This window comes from Tetrao urogallus, assembly GCF_951394365.1.
Source record: "Tetrao urogallus genome assembly, chromosome: 1".
NCBI classification, from domain to species: domain Eukaryota; kingdom Metazoa; phylum Chordata; class Aves; order Galliformes; family Phasianidae; genus Tetrao; species Tetrao urogallus.
In genome coordinates, this window is record NC_136813.1 from 75,192,027 (window position 1) to 75,209,517 (window position 17,491).

Here is a 17,491-nt window from a genome sequence, read left to right on the forward strand (position 1 = left end):
TACAATAGCAGTAAATAAAGCCTTCCATTCTGTAAAATAAGGTTTAAATTTGGCAGAAAATTCCAGCCCTTCTCTTCAGCTGTTACCACCACCCTCAGAAACAAAGGAAGCAAACTGCTGTCGGTGAAGGCGCACAGGCAGCAGACACAGCAAAGGGGCAAACCCTCCCAAACCCACTGCCAGGCATGGGTGGAGGAAAAATTCTTTTTACAGCCTCCGGTGAAGCCAGGGAGATGCTGGAGGAAAGATCACCACCTCAGCCCCTTCTCACAGTGACTGTTCTTACAAGGACCTTGCAGCATCAATCCTGCTCTGCATCTTACATTGCCAAATCAAACATTCAGCCATATGATAGAAACACCCTTGGCATTTTACTGTACCTCTCTGGTGGTTGAAGAAGGAAGGACATACCCATCAATGGACAGACCATGGCACTGAAACAAAAGAAGTTTGACAGTGAACAGAAATTATAGTTCCTGCAAGTAAATCTGAATGATCCAAGCCAACGTGTAATAAATTTCAGTACAACAACAAAACCTGCTAAAACTACTACCTCACCTTTGCTCAAGAGTTTATTATGTAGCCTGGCAACTGTCAGAAATAACCTTACACAACACTTGCACAGTGCTCTATATTCCCTTCTAGCTACTGAATGGGAGGAAATTCCTTGGGAGAGCCACCAGAGCAAGGAGAAGACAAGAACAAAAAATCTTCTATGGGGCACATAATGCAAAATCATGACAAGAAACCATGGAACTGAGAACCTTTATTTCTCATTTTTCACTGAAACAACATTTAGTTAAGTGCTTGAGATGCAGGATACCACAATTGAAGGACTTCAATATGTTGTGGTTGCTGGAAATGGGCCACCAGCAGTCACGGAGATGGTGTCAGCAACACTGAGTGTGACACACAAGAAAAGGATATGACCTAAGGGGTGGCAGGCTAAAGAATGGCACATCTGGGTACCTCAGGCACAAAAAAATCACTAAGAAGAGGACAATACTTTGTGTACACAAGTGATGTTCACTGCATTGAAAGATCCCATCTAAATCTAGTGGTCACATATGATTCGTCTTGGCTGACATCAACACTAACAGCTTCAGTACAACTGATTTTACAATAACCAAAGCAGGTGCTCAGTATCTCCGCAATGGTGTAGGCTTGAATAGTTCAGTTTTGCAGGCTGCCAAATATTGACACTCATCAAAGCAGAAGAACAGGTGCATTGCCTTGAAATAAACAGAAATTCTTAATTCCCCTTTTCTCCCTCCTGGAGATCTGCTTCAACACATTTCCATACCTCAGATCTTCAAGGTGCTACCACGGATTACTTTTCATATAACAAGAAGCAAGTAACACTAGAAGAGTTACACAGCTCAGAAAAGCCAGGAAGTTTTCATCATTTTGGAAGAGTCAGTGAAGCTCTCAAGCCAATTCCTTGCAGCCTTTTCCAGCAGGAGCATGGGAATTGCACTGCATTACAGTGCCCCTCAGCGGCAGTGAGCACAGCCTGCATTAGGCCAGGAGTGATGCTAAATAGTGGTAAAACACAACTGATCAGCAAAAAACTGTGCACCGGTGTTTTCAGAGAAAAAAAAAACACTTTCAAGCAAACATGTGAAGTTGCATTAATGAAGCCCTTATATCTCCTACAGATACGTTGCTACCAATAATTCTAGTTTCCACTAGTCTTACAGTTGAAGACAAATTTTCGCCAGCAACACCATCTTCCCATAAGCTGCTTTGTTTTCTTACTGCTATAATTGTCAACCTACCTTCTGAAGAATCTTCCATACTTTCTCATAAAAGCCAACAGGAACTCTGTTAATGGCACCATCAAGCCTTCTTCTGCGCAGCCACTGCCCTTTGCGGTCACCCCAACTAATGTCTCCACTGGAACTGGTGGGAGAAGTACTGGAAGGAGATGGTGGAGTACTGCTCCTCTGTAAGAAACATTAAAGCCTCAGTTGCTTTCTATCCCCATGGGTGCAACTACTTGTGAAGATGTCGTACTGTTACAGTGCTAGCTCAGGGCCAGGAGAAAAACCACAGGCCACGGCATCATACAAGGTGATGGAGCAGTCTCATTCCACTCTTCCCCTTTCATGACAAACTCCACTTCTCCCATGCTTCAATCATTTCTCAACAAAATGAGCCAGCAGTGCCACAAGGCATAACTGCTCGGTTCAACTCAAAGCATGGCTGTTTTAACAAGTATGAGCTGGCTGACATGGCAGCTTTACTGCTGCATTCAGTGGTGGGATTTACTGGTAGGTCTGATTCAGACTTCAGGCTCAAAAGAGTAAGTGGGTAAGAGTAAAAGAGTCAGTGGGTCTGTAGTGAGGTCCTCCATATTCTATGACACCATTACCATATGCTGATTAAAGACCAAGCTTATGTGGTCATACAGTTACCACACCCAACTTTCTGTAAACATCAACCTTGTTTTCCTTTGTTGTCATGATTCATGGTTGGACAAGACCATCTTAGTGGTCTCTTCCAATCTTAATGATTCTATGATTGGTTTTCTATTTTAACTCTACCAGACTTGAAGACTAAGCTAGGCAGCAAATCATCTTCAAAGATGTGGCAATGCCACCACATCCTCACTGTTACTGTCACACCAGGATATGTGCAGGCTGCCCATCTTCACTTTCCCAGGCCCTCTGCTATTCTGTTGCCTCCCTCGTACTTCTTTGCACATCCATTACTTTCAGCCCAGGAAGGACTTCACTGATGGTCCCTTCTGAAATCCCATCCTCTCTGAGTACAGAACTGCCCGAGCAGGGTACTGGGGAAAGTGGGAAATAAGACCAAAAAGTGCATGTTTGCAAGGGGTATGCTCAGTGACTCCACAGAGCCAAGCTCCACAGAAAGATCAGTAAGTGAAAACAAAGTCCATTTTTCACTTCTGCTGGTGTCAGTGAGATGTAGGTGGTGTTCCCTTGATGCCCCCTATTCCTTACTATCACACCCTGACTGAGATAATCAGGATCTCCTCCATTTCATTTTGCAGCACCAGAGGACACAGGAGGGTCAGTGGCAAAGCAGAAATCCATCCACAAACAGTAATTAATTTGACTACTCAGGCAGAGATCTCATTCAAAAACTTCTGTGCACTTTTATCAAATGCAGCTGAATCTTCTCTTTCTGCACTGCTATGTTGGAAGAGAGAGGCTGCAGCAACGTGCTTAGGGGTGCTCTGTAATTGTATTTAGAGCACCTGAGGGCTGTGCCACTGAGGAGAGTGCAGAGGTGCACTCATCACAATCACCAGTTCAGAGTGCACACATAGCTGCAAACCTTCCGTCTCCTGGTGACAGATTTGGAGTCTCAGAATTTAAATCGCTAAGGCTTCTACTGGTAAAATATTTAAACAATTATATTCCTTCTTAACAGCAAAAGCTGAAGTGCTACAATTTTCTGCCTTGAAAGAAAATGACTGCCTGAGGAGATGCCTGAGCCTATAAAATCCCTGCCTCTGAAACTGCCAGCACTCTGAAACTGTGCTGGTCATCATCAGCCAGAGATTGCCAGCATAAATGCTATGTTACTTTTAAATACTGATGACACCTGCAATATATAATCAGGTAGCTAAATCTGTGACAGTGCTTTATCTGCTTCAGCTGTTTACTATTAGGAAGAGCTAAGTGGATCTAAATGTGAGACTGAGCTATTAAAAGATTACTAATGAGAACAGGCTCCCAGTGAAGATGAACTAAACAAAGAGGGTTTGAAAGAAGCTTTCACAGAGCAGAAGCAGCAGGAGGAGTTTAGAGCTAAGGTCCTTGCACACGTGTATGCAGACATATACAGACACACGTAGGGTGAAGAGCAGGAACAGAACTGCAGATATCATTTTACCCTGGAAGCGAACATGCTGCTGGACATGGAGTGGCCCTCATGAAAGAACTACAAAACAAAAACAGACACGAACAGATCAGACAGACTGTCACGACACAAACAAGGTTATGTAACCCATCTGCACAAAGGCAAGGAGCACAGAATAAACTCAGGTACTCAAAAGAAAGCCATGACAGCCTCAGATACAGGCAAAGGCTGAGTTTACATATTCCAGAAGCATCTGCAGTAAATGGGAGAGCTGTAGATGTTCAACACAAGAGCTCTGTCTCGTGATAGTGCTCAAAATGTTTTTCCTGACACAAAGTTGCTTGTCCCTCCAACCACAATGACATTAAGATGGTATTTCACAAATACATTGAGATGTGGTGTGAAGCAATAAGTATGGACCGGTGAGGGGAAATAAAAGCAAAACAACCAACTCTTCTGCTGTGTTTTTTTTCTGCAAAAAAAAAAAAAAAACCAAAAAAAACCCACATCTATCTAATGCAAAAGCAATGCAAGGAGGTACCTTTCCAGCCTTGACAAACTTCACAGGGTTTCAACTCAGGTGCACACCTATATTTAAGATTTAATGCTGCTGCATAGCGCCCAGTCCATGTTCATTCTGGAAAAGGCACTGAGGTTGAACATCCCCAGTAGGCTGCTGGACTAACAGCCATGCCCAAAGGGAGCTACCAAGGTCATCCAGAGTCTGCAGTTAGCACCCTGCAGCAGCTTCACAGACACTGCTGCACCACAGGAGGGGACAAGGCAGGCTTGGCCGCAGTAACACTAAGGCACCAGAGTGGCTCAAACACAGTGACCTGATCTCACAAGGTACAAAACACAAATTTCACCCACACCTTGCCTTCCCTGATTAATTGTATCACAAAAAAGAATTATGAACTCATCTTTACATCAGCATAAAATGCTCTGTGTCAACGATTATACAGAAATGCTCTTCCTCTCCAAAAGCTCATTCAGCATTTTTGTTTCATATAAAGCAGAACACCCCATACTTCCCTAGAAACTTACACAAATGGCCTGAGTAAATGCTTTTGCTTGCTAAGCTCTTAGCAGAAAGTGTGTTTTTGAAATATGTCTTCAATACAATACACTTAACATCAATGTCTTTCACTTCACCTCCTTCCTATTTATCCAGAGCAAAAGAAAATTACTAGTAGAAACACACATACACAAAAAAAATGAAAACCAGCTGCAATAAAACCATCAGTCACACTCATCCAGAACACTTTGTGTCTTCTATCATTTCTCTCATTAAGCTCAGTTGCTGTGTAACTAAGAATACTGAACTTGGATTACTGCTAGAATATGAAGTATGTTTCTCCTGTCCATAAAAAAACAAAACCAGAAAAGAAAAAGCAAAACCACCAAGATTTCTCTTCCAAATGTACCTTTCTAGAAAGCAGATAGACCACATTAAAAACTTGTGCAGAGTACAGGAATGAAAACCACCTATGTGAAAATCTATGTGAAATGTGCAGCTGATTTCTCTATAGCTAAAGACAATAAAAAATTGTTTTAAAGTTGATGCCATGAATGCAGTAGACTTTGCTATTTGCTAAGTTGCAATATTCAGTACATGAAACAAGAACAAAGAAGAGGCTTCATTTTTGGAAGCAGCATCTCCCTCCAGCCTTTAAACCAAAGGGTGACTGGCAATTTCTGTGATTTATGAAGAATGTATTTATTTGGCATTGGAACAACTTCCTGAAAGGAACACAAAACTCCGATAAAACGCCATTCCAGAGCAGCTACATTTTCTGATAAGCACTGACAGAAAACCCTCACCTGCTTCATCTCACTCTTCAATTTAGTAATACCACTTCTTTCTGTTTTCGTTGCTCCTGAAGGCCCCATTTCATGAATAGAAATTGCAGGGCTGGATGAAGAAGAATCCATAGGTCGCACTAAAAGAAGCAAATGAACATTTTAGAAATTATACTGGTAGGAAAAGAGACAAAATTGTGTCTAGAAGTTACAGATAAAAGCATATCCTTTCATAAGTGTTCAATGCTTTTTTTGACAGCGTGCTTTCAAATTACATCAATAATTCAAACCCGATTACGTCAATTCAGAGATAGAGAGCCACAGCTGGATGTTAGGATTTGACCTTCAAAGACAAGGAACAATCATAGCTTCAAAAGACACTGGAGTTGCACTAAGTGCATGAGGATTTAACACACAGCTGTGTCATCTGGAAATACTGGGGATCACAGATACACTCCTGGGAGGCAGAATGGACACATCCTTTTCACAATCTTCCTTCTGGTCACATTACATTTTTTCATTTTAAAAGTTTGCCTTGATACAACATTACTCCTGTGTAGGACAGTTACCATCATATGTGCTTTTTTTATCCCGCAACAGATATATGCAATAGATCTGTTTCGTACATTACCTGTACTCCTATTTTACATGCATAGATGGTAGGTTCCTACTTACTACACAATCTATATATTTACAGTTCCCATTTAACATATACCCAAATGGATAACTTACAGCTTCTTTCCACACCAAACTCTTTTCCACTGAGAATATGGTGTAGGAGATTTTTCATATCAAAAGGGCTTAGATTCATCAAACTCTCTGAAGCTTCTTCACCTGGTTTAAATAACAAAAACAGGCAAATAAAAAAATCCACAAAAACAAAACAAAGCCATACACACAAGAACAAAAATCAAACGCAACTATAGGATGCTTTATGGATGGCTTTCCTAACTAAATTGCTGACTGAATGAAATTCCATCACTTACTTTTGCTTCCCTAGAAAAAAAATTAATATGCAGAGTCATTTCAAAGAAAACACATTTCAACACTGAATGGAGATGATGGCAGTTACTTTACTGAGCAGCCTATCACAGCTGTGTGAAATCTCACCAAAGGTTATGATGAAGCAGGTGCTCCTTCACAGAGCAGATCAACTGAAAAGGCACTGCAGCCACCTCCCACAAGATGATCTTACTCAGATCTAAATTACAGAGCCAGAGTTATTCCATAAAGAAATGCATGCAAATGGCAGGCTTGTGGTGTTTTCTCTAATTAAAGGATGATGCTTCGAAGTGTGAGAAAAAGCTCATACATACACATGGGCACAGGAGTGCACAGAGAAATTTCCCATAGGAGAACATGGAAAAAGCAGCAGTGAAGCTGAGAGTGGCTTACAAAGAAATAACAGAAGGGACTACGGGAAAAAGAGGCTTTGAACTGTGAATGTAGCAGCTTCTGGTACTCAGCTTCAGCTCTGGGGGAAACAGGGCTATCTGAATGCTCCTCGTGGAGAAACAGAATTATCCCAGAAAATTACTTGGCTCCATTTACCAACTTCTCCTAATGGACAAACACCTCCCCAGAGGTAGGCATTGAGTTTGGTCGAAGACATTAATGGTGCCCAAGCGAGGCCTTTCTAAAATAAACTTCCACTGATCCCCCTTGGGGTGTGCTAATACATTAGGAACAACAATGAGCTGAGCCACAAGGATCATGCTCCTAAGCATCTGCATTTGAAACTATACATTCACCACATTAACTTGATCACTTCTTACGACTGTTTCTTCTTGACCTCTGACTAATTTGAGTTCCTTTGAGGTGGAAAATTCGTCAGCGATTTTTCAGTTATCACCTCAGTCATGATTTCTCCTCTCTACTTAAAGTATTTTCATCCTGTACAACTTGTTAGTTTCTTCATTTTGCTTTTTTGCAGTGCATATGCAGCAGCTGGTGGTCTTATGAGGTACACATTTTTACTGACCTCCTGGTGTTGGTATCACTAGCTTAAATCCAAATAGCAAATATTTTTCAACCACGTACATACCAAGCAAGAAGAACTACAGGACAGAACTTATGCTGAATAAAACTCACAAGAATGCTGAATAATCAAGGTTCAAATATTCTGAAGATACATACACTTGCAATTTCAGTATTGGCACCTCAAGCACTGAAAGTCAGGGTATTTAAGTATTTAACATCTACTTCAGACTGACAGAGTGCAGGGAGGCAGGAATCTTTCATTAAGCCAAACAGAACTTATTTTCAATTTTTAACTGTATATGTAAATTCTTTACAACAGAATTTAACACAAATTTAAAATTAGTAACTGAGGTGAAGCAAAAATAAAGCCAGAAGTATCTCCCACAATAGAACTATTCTTACCCGAGCATTTCAGACTCCGAGCCAGCTCAGTGGCCATCACCTGAATTATCAGACCAATGCGGAGCCTGAGCATCTCCATGAAAAGACTAGGCTGCGATCGGACATACATTGCCAGGTACATAATTATTTCCTGTAAGGACAAATTCAGAAGAGCTCCCATTCAGCGTGGGTCATCCCAGCTTTCCCAGTCTCAGAAGAACACTGGCATTACACTGGGCACAGCTTAAAGAACCATTTTTTTCCCATGCTCTGTACCTGTGTCAGGACAGCAATACTGATGTCTTGGCCACTGGCTTCATAAATAAGATCTGTGAGCTCCTCAGGTGGCAGAGGGCTGTAAGAGGGCAAACTACAGTTAGCAATAAGTCCAGCACTTGTTGTCAACCTCTTGAACATGCACTAGAACCACGTCACCCAGAAACATCTTTGCACCGCAGACTTTTCTGCCTTGGTGGCTGCAATTCTTTCTGAAGTTGAAAAATAAAAGGTGAGAGCAGCAGAACGGCACCAGCAGGAAGCTGAAAGGCAGTCTGCTTCTACAACTGAAATGAAGCTCCAACTTACGTGGTAATGATTTTCTCGCGGGGTTCTGGTGGCAGCCCCACTGTAAGCTGCTTATGGTGTGACAGGAGGTCTGTGCATGCCTATTGCAATACAACAGAAAGCAAGAGATCTTTTTCTGAGACATGCAAAAGTCACACAGCTTTTAACTCCAGAAAATGAAGCATTTATTTATCAATTTCTAAGTGCATTTCAATTAACTACTAGATATGCAGATCCAGCAGAATGCTGTTAACCAGTTGGCAAATATACCCCGAGGTTAACAGGACCTCAGGAGTCTGCCCAGGCTGAAAGCCTGCTTCCTCACACTGAAATCAGCAGCAGAATTATTATGCTCTCCAGTGGGACTGGCAGATCAATAAAGAATTTTATCATAAGATAAATATTTCATTTTTATTTAAGACAAAAAAATTATTAACGGAAAGTTTGGTAGTATTAGCAAAAAAAAAAAAAGAAAATAACCCCGTATACCAGAATTCTTCTAGTACCAGCATTTTAATCTTTTATACTTCCTACAAAAGCGAGTGCTTAATTTACCCGATTCATTATTCTGAATCAAAGACCTCACTGAGTAATGTTCTTCATATTTTTCTGATTCTGTTTTCCTTCCTTTAACGTATAACAAAGCTACATATACCTCTACTCTCACCCTCTACAGTTCTTAGTCAATATCTCTGCAATTTAATGTACACAGGTTTTTGTAAGCATGTACTGCCTTGGGGATGGAAAAGGTACTTAATGAGGAATCACGCAGAGTGACTGTTGCAAATTGCTCCCTGCAAATACAACTGTCAGTAAAACAGGCCATTCTAAGTATGATTATCAAAGCTTTGAAAATGGACAGAAGTTAGAGAAAGAGTTCTTTGGAAATATGCAGGATTAAGTATTTTTTTAAAAAACCCTAAAACAGCAGAGTGAACAGTTTTGTAATGTTCCAAAGGAAATCTGTACCCTTACAACAGATCTTTCTTGTTAATGTTAAGCAGGGCCAGATATCATAATGCCTCTGTACTGCCACTCACACTACAGACTGCCTGCCTAATGGGACAGAAATTACTGCAGCATGTTTTTGCATCATCTCTAGCACTAAGATATACTGGTGCTCCAAGTGTTCATGTTACCACAATAGCAATAAGCAATTACCAGTGACCACTACAGCTTTCAACGCACATAATTAAGCTGCTCGGATTAACAGAGATTAAATGAGGCCTTCGCAATCACTTACAGACTGACATTCTCATTGCACTCTAACCTTAGCACACTTTTCAGTACAGATGAGAGAGGTTGTAACAAGATTTTAGATCAGGAAAGCAAACAGTGTTTACTGACAAATGCTGTACTAGGTTTGTTGTGAAGTAAGACCAGAAGAGGGCAAGCACAACCCCCACTGGCACTTGTGCCTCACATTGGTAGTCCTATTTTCAGGCAGGAATCTGAACCAGCACTATTCCTATCTCATACCTCTGCCAGGACTTCCAGTCTCTTTTTAAGTATACCAGAAATATAACGGATTAAGCCCCACTCTTGATTGAGGCCTGCCTTTCTGTAGAGCTCATTGAGCAGACAATGAACAGTGGCTCCACATTGTCCATTCAGCTGTGTATCCCAATCAGGGCCTCTGCAGGAAAACAGAAGATTATTTCCATTAGATCAAACAAGTAACGGGTCCTTGAGGAAGAGACAGAAAGAGAAAGCAGAAAACACTACGTTGCTTAGTCTTAACACACAACGAGCAACCAGACTTTGACTGAATTCTCCTCTGTGTGACAGTCATTTGGGTGAAGTGAATGGGACACAGCAGTTCTTCATCAGAGATCAGCTACACGTGGGCAGAAACCTCTTGGTAACAGCAACTCTCATATTATCTCATTTGGCCATAAGCCTGTGACTACAAAGCAACCAGCCAGGGGATTTCCCATTTGGCTTTAAGTTCAGCACAAGGAAGATTGAAAGAATGGAAGAACACTCCATATGTTGCTCCTTAGGAGTGAAATTCAGCACTTTTTTTCAGTACTAATAAAGACGGTACCCATTTTTTCGGATACTACAGGGCCTCTATGAGTATTTCTCCCTGCCTTATTCTTAGCTACTAACTAGTCTTCCACACTGCTTCTGTCAATATTGATGAATCAGTGAAGTTTTCCATTCCTTTTCCAGTTTTGAAATTTGCTGTATTATGAACAAAAAGTGCCTCTAGTTGACAGTGGCTCCATGCATCACATGATGATCTTTCAGCTCCAGTTAGAGGGACACATTTCACCAAAGCCCAACAGGGACACCAGTGGTGAAACAGCTCCAGAAAGTAAACTAAGGGTGTTACATACAGTCAAACAAACAAAAAGTAATTTTTCAGGATCTCCTTTTTAAGAGAGTTACTATTTTGCTTAGGAAAATAAAAAGACCAAAGAAAAGGCCCACACAGGAGAAAGACTAAGATAAACATTAACACAATCTCTGCAGCATTAAGGAAGACCATCTGTGATCAATAAATGCACGTCTTTGCAACCTAAACCAACTTTTTACCAGATTCCAACAGTATAAGGAAAAAATGCCAGTTAGCACACTCTAGTAGATAATTCTGTTGATCTGTATTTGAATTTTACTCAAATCCACTTAATGAACAATTTTTTTTTTTTTAATTTTTTTTTTTTTTTTTACTAACCCCAGCAGCTTGAGTCGTTTCCAGAAACACTTTGAAGAACACCAAGTTTTAGTCAACTGTGCACTTAAGCATGGAAGGATTAGAGGAAAAAATAAAACTGCATCTGTGCTTTAGTTAGAAAATGAGAAAATTAAGTATCCCTCCACTCCCACTTTGGCAAAATTGTGTGTCAATCAACTTTGAAATTTGCACAGATGTATTCTGAATGCAAATTATTTATGTAGTCAAGCTGACTGAAAATGTTTCTGTTAAAGCACAAAACATTTTAACCTCTCCCCTGAAAACACAGTCCCTGAACAGTGACAACCTTTTGCACAACAATAATCAAATAGCTGTAGCCAAACTTAAGGGGCTGAAGCCTATACTCAGATAACTCACTTTAGTATATGCAAGATATATAAGATATCTGCTTGATCATGGAGCGTTGGGCATTCCTTCAGCTGCTCAACAAGCTTCCTGCAATCCAAATCACCATGAGCATCTTTAGCTAAGTTCAAAACCTTTTCATGGTCCTAATAACAAAGAGGGATGAAAATCAATAACAGACCTTGACAAAAGCAGCAGATAAAATCTGTAGCTCACCATTAAAGAACACAGACATGCAACACAACTCCGTGCTTGAAATATAGACATATCATATAGGGTTTTTTTAGACTACTGGCAGACATGAAAAGAAGTATGATCCCCAGAAACACAGCACCCAGAATGGACTGTCTCTAGATTTGGTTCAATCGACCAGGAAAGCTATTTTTGGGACAAAAAAAAAAAATTCTCATAGAAGTAAACAAAATTATTTGCATACTTTTCCTGTCATACACTGCTACTTGCAATGAAACAAAGCAGAAAGATACCACTTTTTTGCTGAAAACATTTAGAGGTGGTTTTTTTTTGTTCTTTTAGTCTTGTCTCCAATCTGAATAATTGCAGTGCTTTACTTATGCAGATGTTGCCATCACAAATTTTTCAATGCTTTGGAACTAGCATGTTAACTAGTCAGGTGATGCAACACTGCAGTGAATTCTTAGATGAGAACAAGTTTTATTTAACAAGCTATTCAGTTATTTGTACAGTCCTGAAATACTGCCTCCACAGACAAAGCCTATACAACAGAACCTTCTAGCAGGTTGGATACAACCTCATGTCACCACCCTCAGCAGCCAGTCACACATGCTAAGACAGAATATCCAGCCCAGCCTTGCCCTTTGTGCTTAGTAGTGGGATTCAGCTGGTGCTGTATGACAGCTGTCCTTTCATATGCTACTCTCCTGGCTAGAAATTAATACAATTGCTGTTTATTAGACAATATATATATCAATGTGGTAATATCTATTTAACAAAAAAAACTTCCCAGCAAAAAATAACAACCACCCCCTACCCATTGTCCCAGGCAGACAGCTTTGCTGTCAAGGTAACAAAATGAGAACTAGTGTACGGTTTGGCTGGAAACCAGATGGATTCAAAATATTGAGTCCTAAAAACATAAACAGCATAAAAAATCCCACGGTTTACCTTTTTCTCAAGGGAAAGGGGAATATCAACAAGATTCAAGGACTTCCGGTGCGTGTTCAGAACTTTAGTTGGAAGAGACATGGAAACAGCTGGAAATCAAAGCCAATGACAACACTTAAAAGACTTTTGTTGCTGTCGTGCAGAAAAGCAAAACCACAAATATGAAGCAACTGTACTACGAAAAACAACAGAAATACCTCTGAGAGTCAAGTTAACTTAGGCAACACTTCCAAGATGTTGTGTGTGGAACTCAAGAGACAAGCTCACACTTGAAATTTTTCCTTCCTGCAGACCTGGTCCAAGAGCTTTTGAAAGTAGCACATCAAAGTCTGAGGCACAACATGTTGAACTGACACCTCTTATGGCAGTCTGTGCTTCGGATGTTCTACAAATGAATGACCTGATCCTGACAAGTATTTCAAATGTTTTTGCAGTAAACATGCTAAAACATGTTTAACATATGGACAAAATGGTCTAATTGAAAAACTGCTGCAACTGAAGTGACAAATGTGAATGCAGGCTCATGCTCTGCTATCTTTATATGACAAATTTAACAGAGGATCACATGATTCTGCAGCATATGAAAGATAGGAGAAAATACTAAAGTTTGAAGGTTTATTAATGTCCAGTGAAGTTGAGAGAAGCCCTCTCTTAACCAGGATACTGGATACTACATATCTACATGAAAAACACTGTAGATGTCGGAATCTACTTACAAATTCAGTCAAAGCATTATTTGGGTGAAAGTCCTCCAATCAGTTTAATGCAGCATTATAAGGAATACTGCCTTCCATTGGTACTCCATTTATTCTTATAGATTAAGAGTATACATGTGCATACTGATGTTTCATGTCATTGAAACACTTAACTTCACCACAACTTCATTGGATTAAGAAAGTATATTATTTGTCTGCCTTTGTACAAAGACAAATAATAATAATAATAATAATGAACTGACTCATGTTCTAAAATTCTATCTGATCAGTTAGTTTCCATAACATTAACTTTGATTCACTGCAGATTATTTATACATACATCATGATATGGGATGCTGTGGGAACTACAGCAACAACTTCAGACTCTCTTCTTAACAGCTACAACACACTTGTGTTACTAACTTTCTCCAAATAATAGAATTTGAAAATAACTGAACTTATCCATCTTAGCACCCATGGCAAATAATAGAGAGAAATACCTGGAATCTCCAAACCCTTTGCCTTGGCCATTATTGACAGTATCTCTTGTGTGGAATGGTTTGCACTGAACACAAGTGGCTGATGAGCAGTCTTTGAAGTTGGAGGCAGATATGACTTCAGTGCTGTACTCTGCAGGATATCATTTATATACTGATCCAGCTCATCCTGGCTTTCTAGTGAGACATACATAAAAGAAAATGAGTATTAAAGGTAAGAAAACCTTTAAAATACCAGTACTTTCTTTTTTCACACATATCACTCTATTCTTGTTTATACAGAAGAGTACGTGAAAACGTAAGAATAAGCAAGAGACTTCTAAGCTGAACAAATTGGAAAGAAAAATGTAAATAATTTTTGATAGTTTTTAAACAGTAAAGTTTAGAAACTGTTTTTCCCTTTGAAAGAGATCAAAAGAATTTTTCTTTTTGGTAGACCAAAGATCAGCTCTTGTGCACGAATTTGTCTGTGGCTCCTCACACTCTCTACTCCCTCTAGCATCTTCTACACACCTCCCACCTGCTGATTCTCAGACTCAGCTTTACCACAGCAGTTACTGGTCAATGCCACATCGAGGATGTAGGATGAATTCACAAAATCTCCTTCAAACTAAGTCATGCACATACCATCCCTGAGCTGACGTATGAGAGATCTGAATAACTATCAACTGTGCATACATCAGATTTTGTGCTGTAGGTAACCCCAGACTCTAAGCTTGGACAGACTCTACGTCTACTCTACAGAATGTGACAGAGAAAAAAAAAATAAAGTAAAAAACTATTACCTTTTTCACAGAAATCTGCTGGATAGCCTCCATATTCACTGTCAGGGCTACAACAGCCTCCATGAGAGTCATCAAATAGTTTTATATCACAGTCTGGATCCAGGAAGCTCAGATGCGTATGAAAAGATGTGGTAAGAAATTCTGACAGCTTGCCTATCTTCACCCTGCAAACAGGAAAGTACACCAGAGGGAGTATGGCATATAAGTATGCTAGAGCCAACATACACCATTTTGATACTATTGGCTATGCTCACCGAGCTTTCAACAGCTCCAAAACCTATGAGATCCAGCAATCAAATCTACCTTTAGTAACTATGAAGAAGTAAATAACCAGTGTGGAGAAAATAAATGCAAAAAAAAAAAATAGTTGCAGATCCTGCTGAGTACTGCTCTATCTAGTAACTGCACTTAACTGTGTTATGGTAACGCTCACAACACCCTCTGATTCCTCTCCACAGGAATGCTCTCCCAACACTCAGCTCCCAGCCTGTAACTATCTGGCATTACTCTGTCTCAACAGTAGAATCATTTTCTTCACATTAAATTTCAAACTGCTATTGATCACCCAATGCTCTAATCTATCTAAACCTCTCAAAGAGAGTCTAGATAGATCAGAGCATCAAATAGAGCATTTAGATGCCCCCAGAGAGTCAAAAGAATCTCCCAGATATGTATTATCAGCAAATTTGTTATGGGTACATCCAACTCCTACATCCATATCTCCAGTAAAAATGTTGTTAGGACTGTCCATACACTAGAGCCCTCAGCAACACTATTAGAGGCTGGCCACCATCCAGATGCAGCCTTATTCACTACAGCCCTTTGAGCTCTGCCACTCAGCCAGTGTATCACCCAGCACAATGTGAACCTGTTCATCTTATAGTTAAAGGATACTGAGAGGAACAGTATTAGACATCGTGCTAAAATCCATAAAAACAATACCCACTGTCTTCCCTTCATCCACTAGCATGGATAGCACTTTATCTTACCATAGAAGGATACCAAATTAGTGAGACAGGACTTTCCTCCTCAATCAGTGATAGCGGGTCTGATGGCTGTTGCTATCCTTTAACTGCTCTTCATCGGCACCTAGGCTAATCTTCTCCATAATTTTTCCAGGTACTGAAGTTAAACTAACAGGTCTATAATTTCCATGGTCTTCTGTCTTCTTACAAACGTAGACAATCTTGGTCAGTTTCCAGTCACAAAGGACCTCCCCAGATTCCCATGAACTTTGACAGAGAATTGAGAGGGGTCCTGCTATAATATCTACTAATTCCCTCAGTACTGAGACATGAGTCCCACCAGGCCCTATAGACTTGTAAACATTCAACTCATACAATTAGTTCCTTAAACTTCGATGTCAACAAATGGAAAATCTCTGCTCCCCAAATGATGGTCCTCCAACTTGCAGGGCAGGACAACTTAAGGCCTTCAATTAATATTGAAAACTGAGGCAAAAAAAAAAAAAAAAGACATTAACTGCCTTTGCATTTTCACCATCTGTTAATGGCAGTCAAAGGTGTTAACTCTTCCCATCTTCCCACTGCACCTAAGGTCTGGCTATCATCTGATTGCCAGATAACAATTTAAGCTGAAACTGCTCTCTCTGTAGAGCTCCAGCACAAGATCTATCACTATCACAAGTTAAAATGTAGTTGTGACTTGTGTATGATTTAATTATAAAAAAATCACAGAACCATTTAAGGGTTACAGCATTACCTTGCACCACCGAAATAACCATCCTCTAATTTTCGTATGGTGGCAAGAACTGCTGGATGAATGTCAGTACCATCTAAAAAAGAACAATGGAAGAGTTTGAATCTTACCAACACATTCTTAAATAATCTCTTCAAACACTTTTTGTCTTCAAACATTTGTTTTTAAAAAACAAATTTAAAACAGACCCTGCAAATGTTATCAATACTGGTTTATTCAAAAAAACCTTGGAACAAAATCAAATCAACTCCAAGCCCTTCCGCTCATGACAAGTTCCAAAAGGACTACTACCAAATTTATTTGGACAGAATCAGTATGGAGATGATGAGAAGATGCAGGGATATTAAGGAGGAATAAGACAAAATGAAGGATTCCCTGCCATCAAAGTTCAGTAGACTTGAAAAAGTTAAATTGCACTTTTGATGTTAAAACTCAGATGTTAAAACAGTCACACCATCTGTCTCCTCTCAAACCTACCCACATCCTACTCCTCCACAACAATTTACTGCACTTGAAATAGAGAAAATCAACTTCACCAAGCATCGTGTGGGTGATGGGAAACGTCAGAGTTGGTCTCCCTGTCATCCTCCAACAAGAAGTGAGGTAAGCCAGTTCTATCTTGAGCATCTCCACAATCATCTGATTGTCTAGAGCCAGATAGAAGTGATGCTGGTCAGTAAACTAGAGAATAGAGAAATACAGCATAAGTGGTTGTCAGTACTCTCTATAATTTTTTCCATGTCCTCTGTTAAGTCATTCACAAAAGCCACATGAACTATTCTAGACACAGATTATGTGAGTTAACCTAACCAGGCATGTCACTAGGAAAAAAAGAGATTCATGTGTCTGCAGAGAGTGTATTTTCTTACATTTATAGGCTTACAGTGAAAAAAAATCAAGCTGTACAAACAGAAAGTAGATGATAACTCCCATGAGGGAGAATTTTCTCAGTGATGAATTACAGTAGTCTATTATCTGAAAGACTAAAGTAGCCTAAATGTGGAAAGAAAAACCAACAGCAACAATACAAACAATAAACAGGCT

At 39.9% G+C, this 17,491-nt stretch overlaps 1 protein-coding gene across 1 annotated transcript in view; it reads right to left on the reverse strand.

The window, feature by feature from the left end:
- Positions 1-17,491, reverse strand: part of PHKA2 (phosphorylase kinase regulatory subunit alpha 2) — a gene marked incomplete at both ends in the record, with an annotated part of 37,397 nt that overhangs the window by 1,667 nt on the left and 18,239 nt on the right. The window contains 15 exons of the mRNA XM_079548274.1: positions 381-434; positions 1,779-1,946; positions 3,868-3,915; positions 5,659-5,777; positions 6,370-6,471; positions 8,020-8,149; positions 8,275-8,353; positions 8,584-8,663; positions 10,042-10,198; positions 11,621-11,754; positions 12,752-12,840; positions 13,947-14,120; positions 14,729-14,892; positions 16,451-16,523; positions 16,984-17,128. Coding sequence (XP_079404400.1) covers positions 381-434; positions 1,779-1,946; positions 3,868-3,915; positions 5,659-5,777; positions 6,370-6,471; positions 8,020-8,149; positions 8,275-8,353; positions 8,584-8,663; positions 10,042-10,198; positions 11,621-11,754; positions 12,752-12,840; positions 13,947-14,120; positions 14,729-14,892; positions 16,451-16,523; positions 16,984-17,128 — 1,716 coding nt within the window. The remainder of the gene's footprint in view (positions 1-380; positions 435-1,778; positions 1,947-3,867; positions 3,916-5,658; positions 5,778-6,369; positions 6,472-8,019; positions 8,150-8,274; positions 8,354-8,583; positions 8,664-10,041; positions 10,199-11,620; positions 11,755-12,751; positions 12,841-13,946; positions 14,121-14,728; positions 14,893-16,450; positions 16,524-16,983; positions 17,129-17,491) is intronic.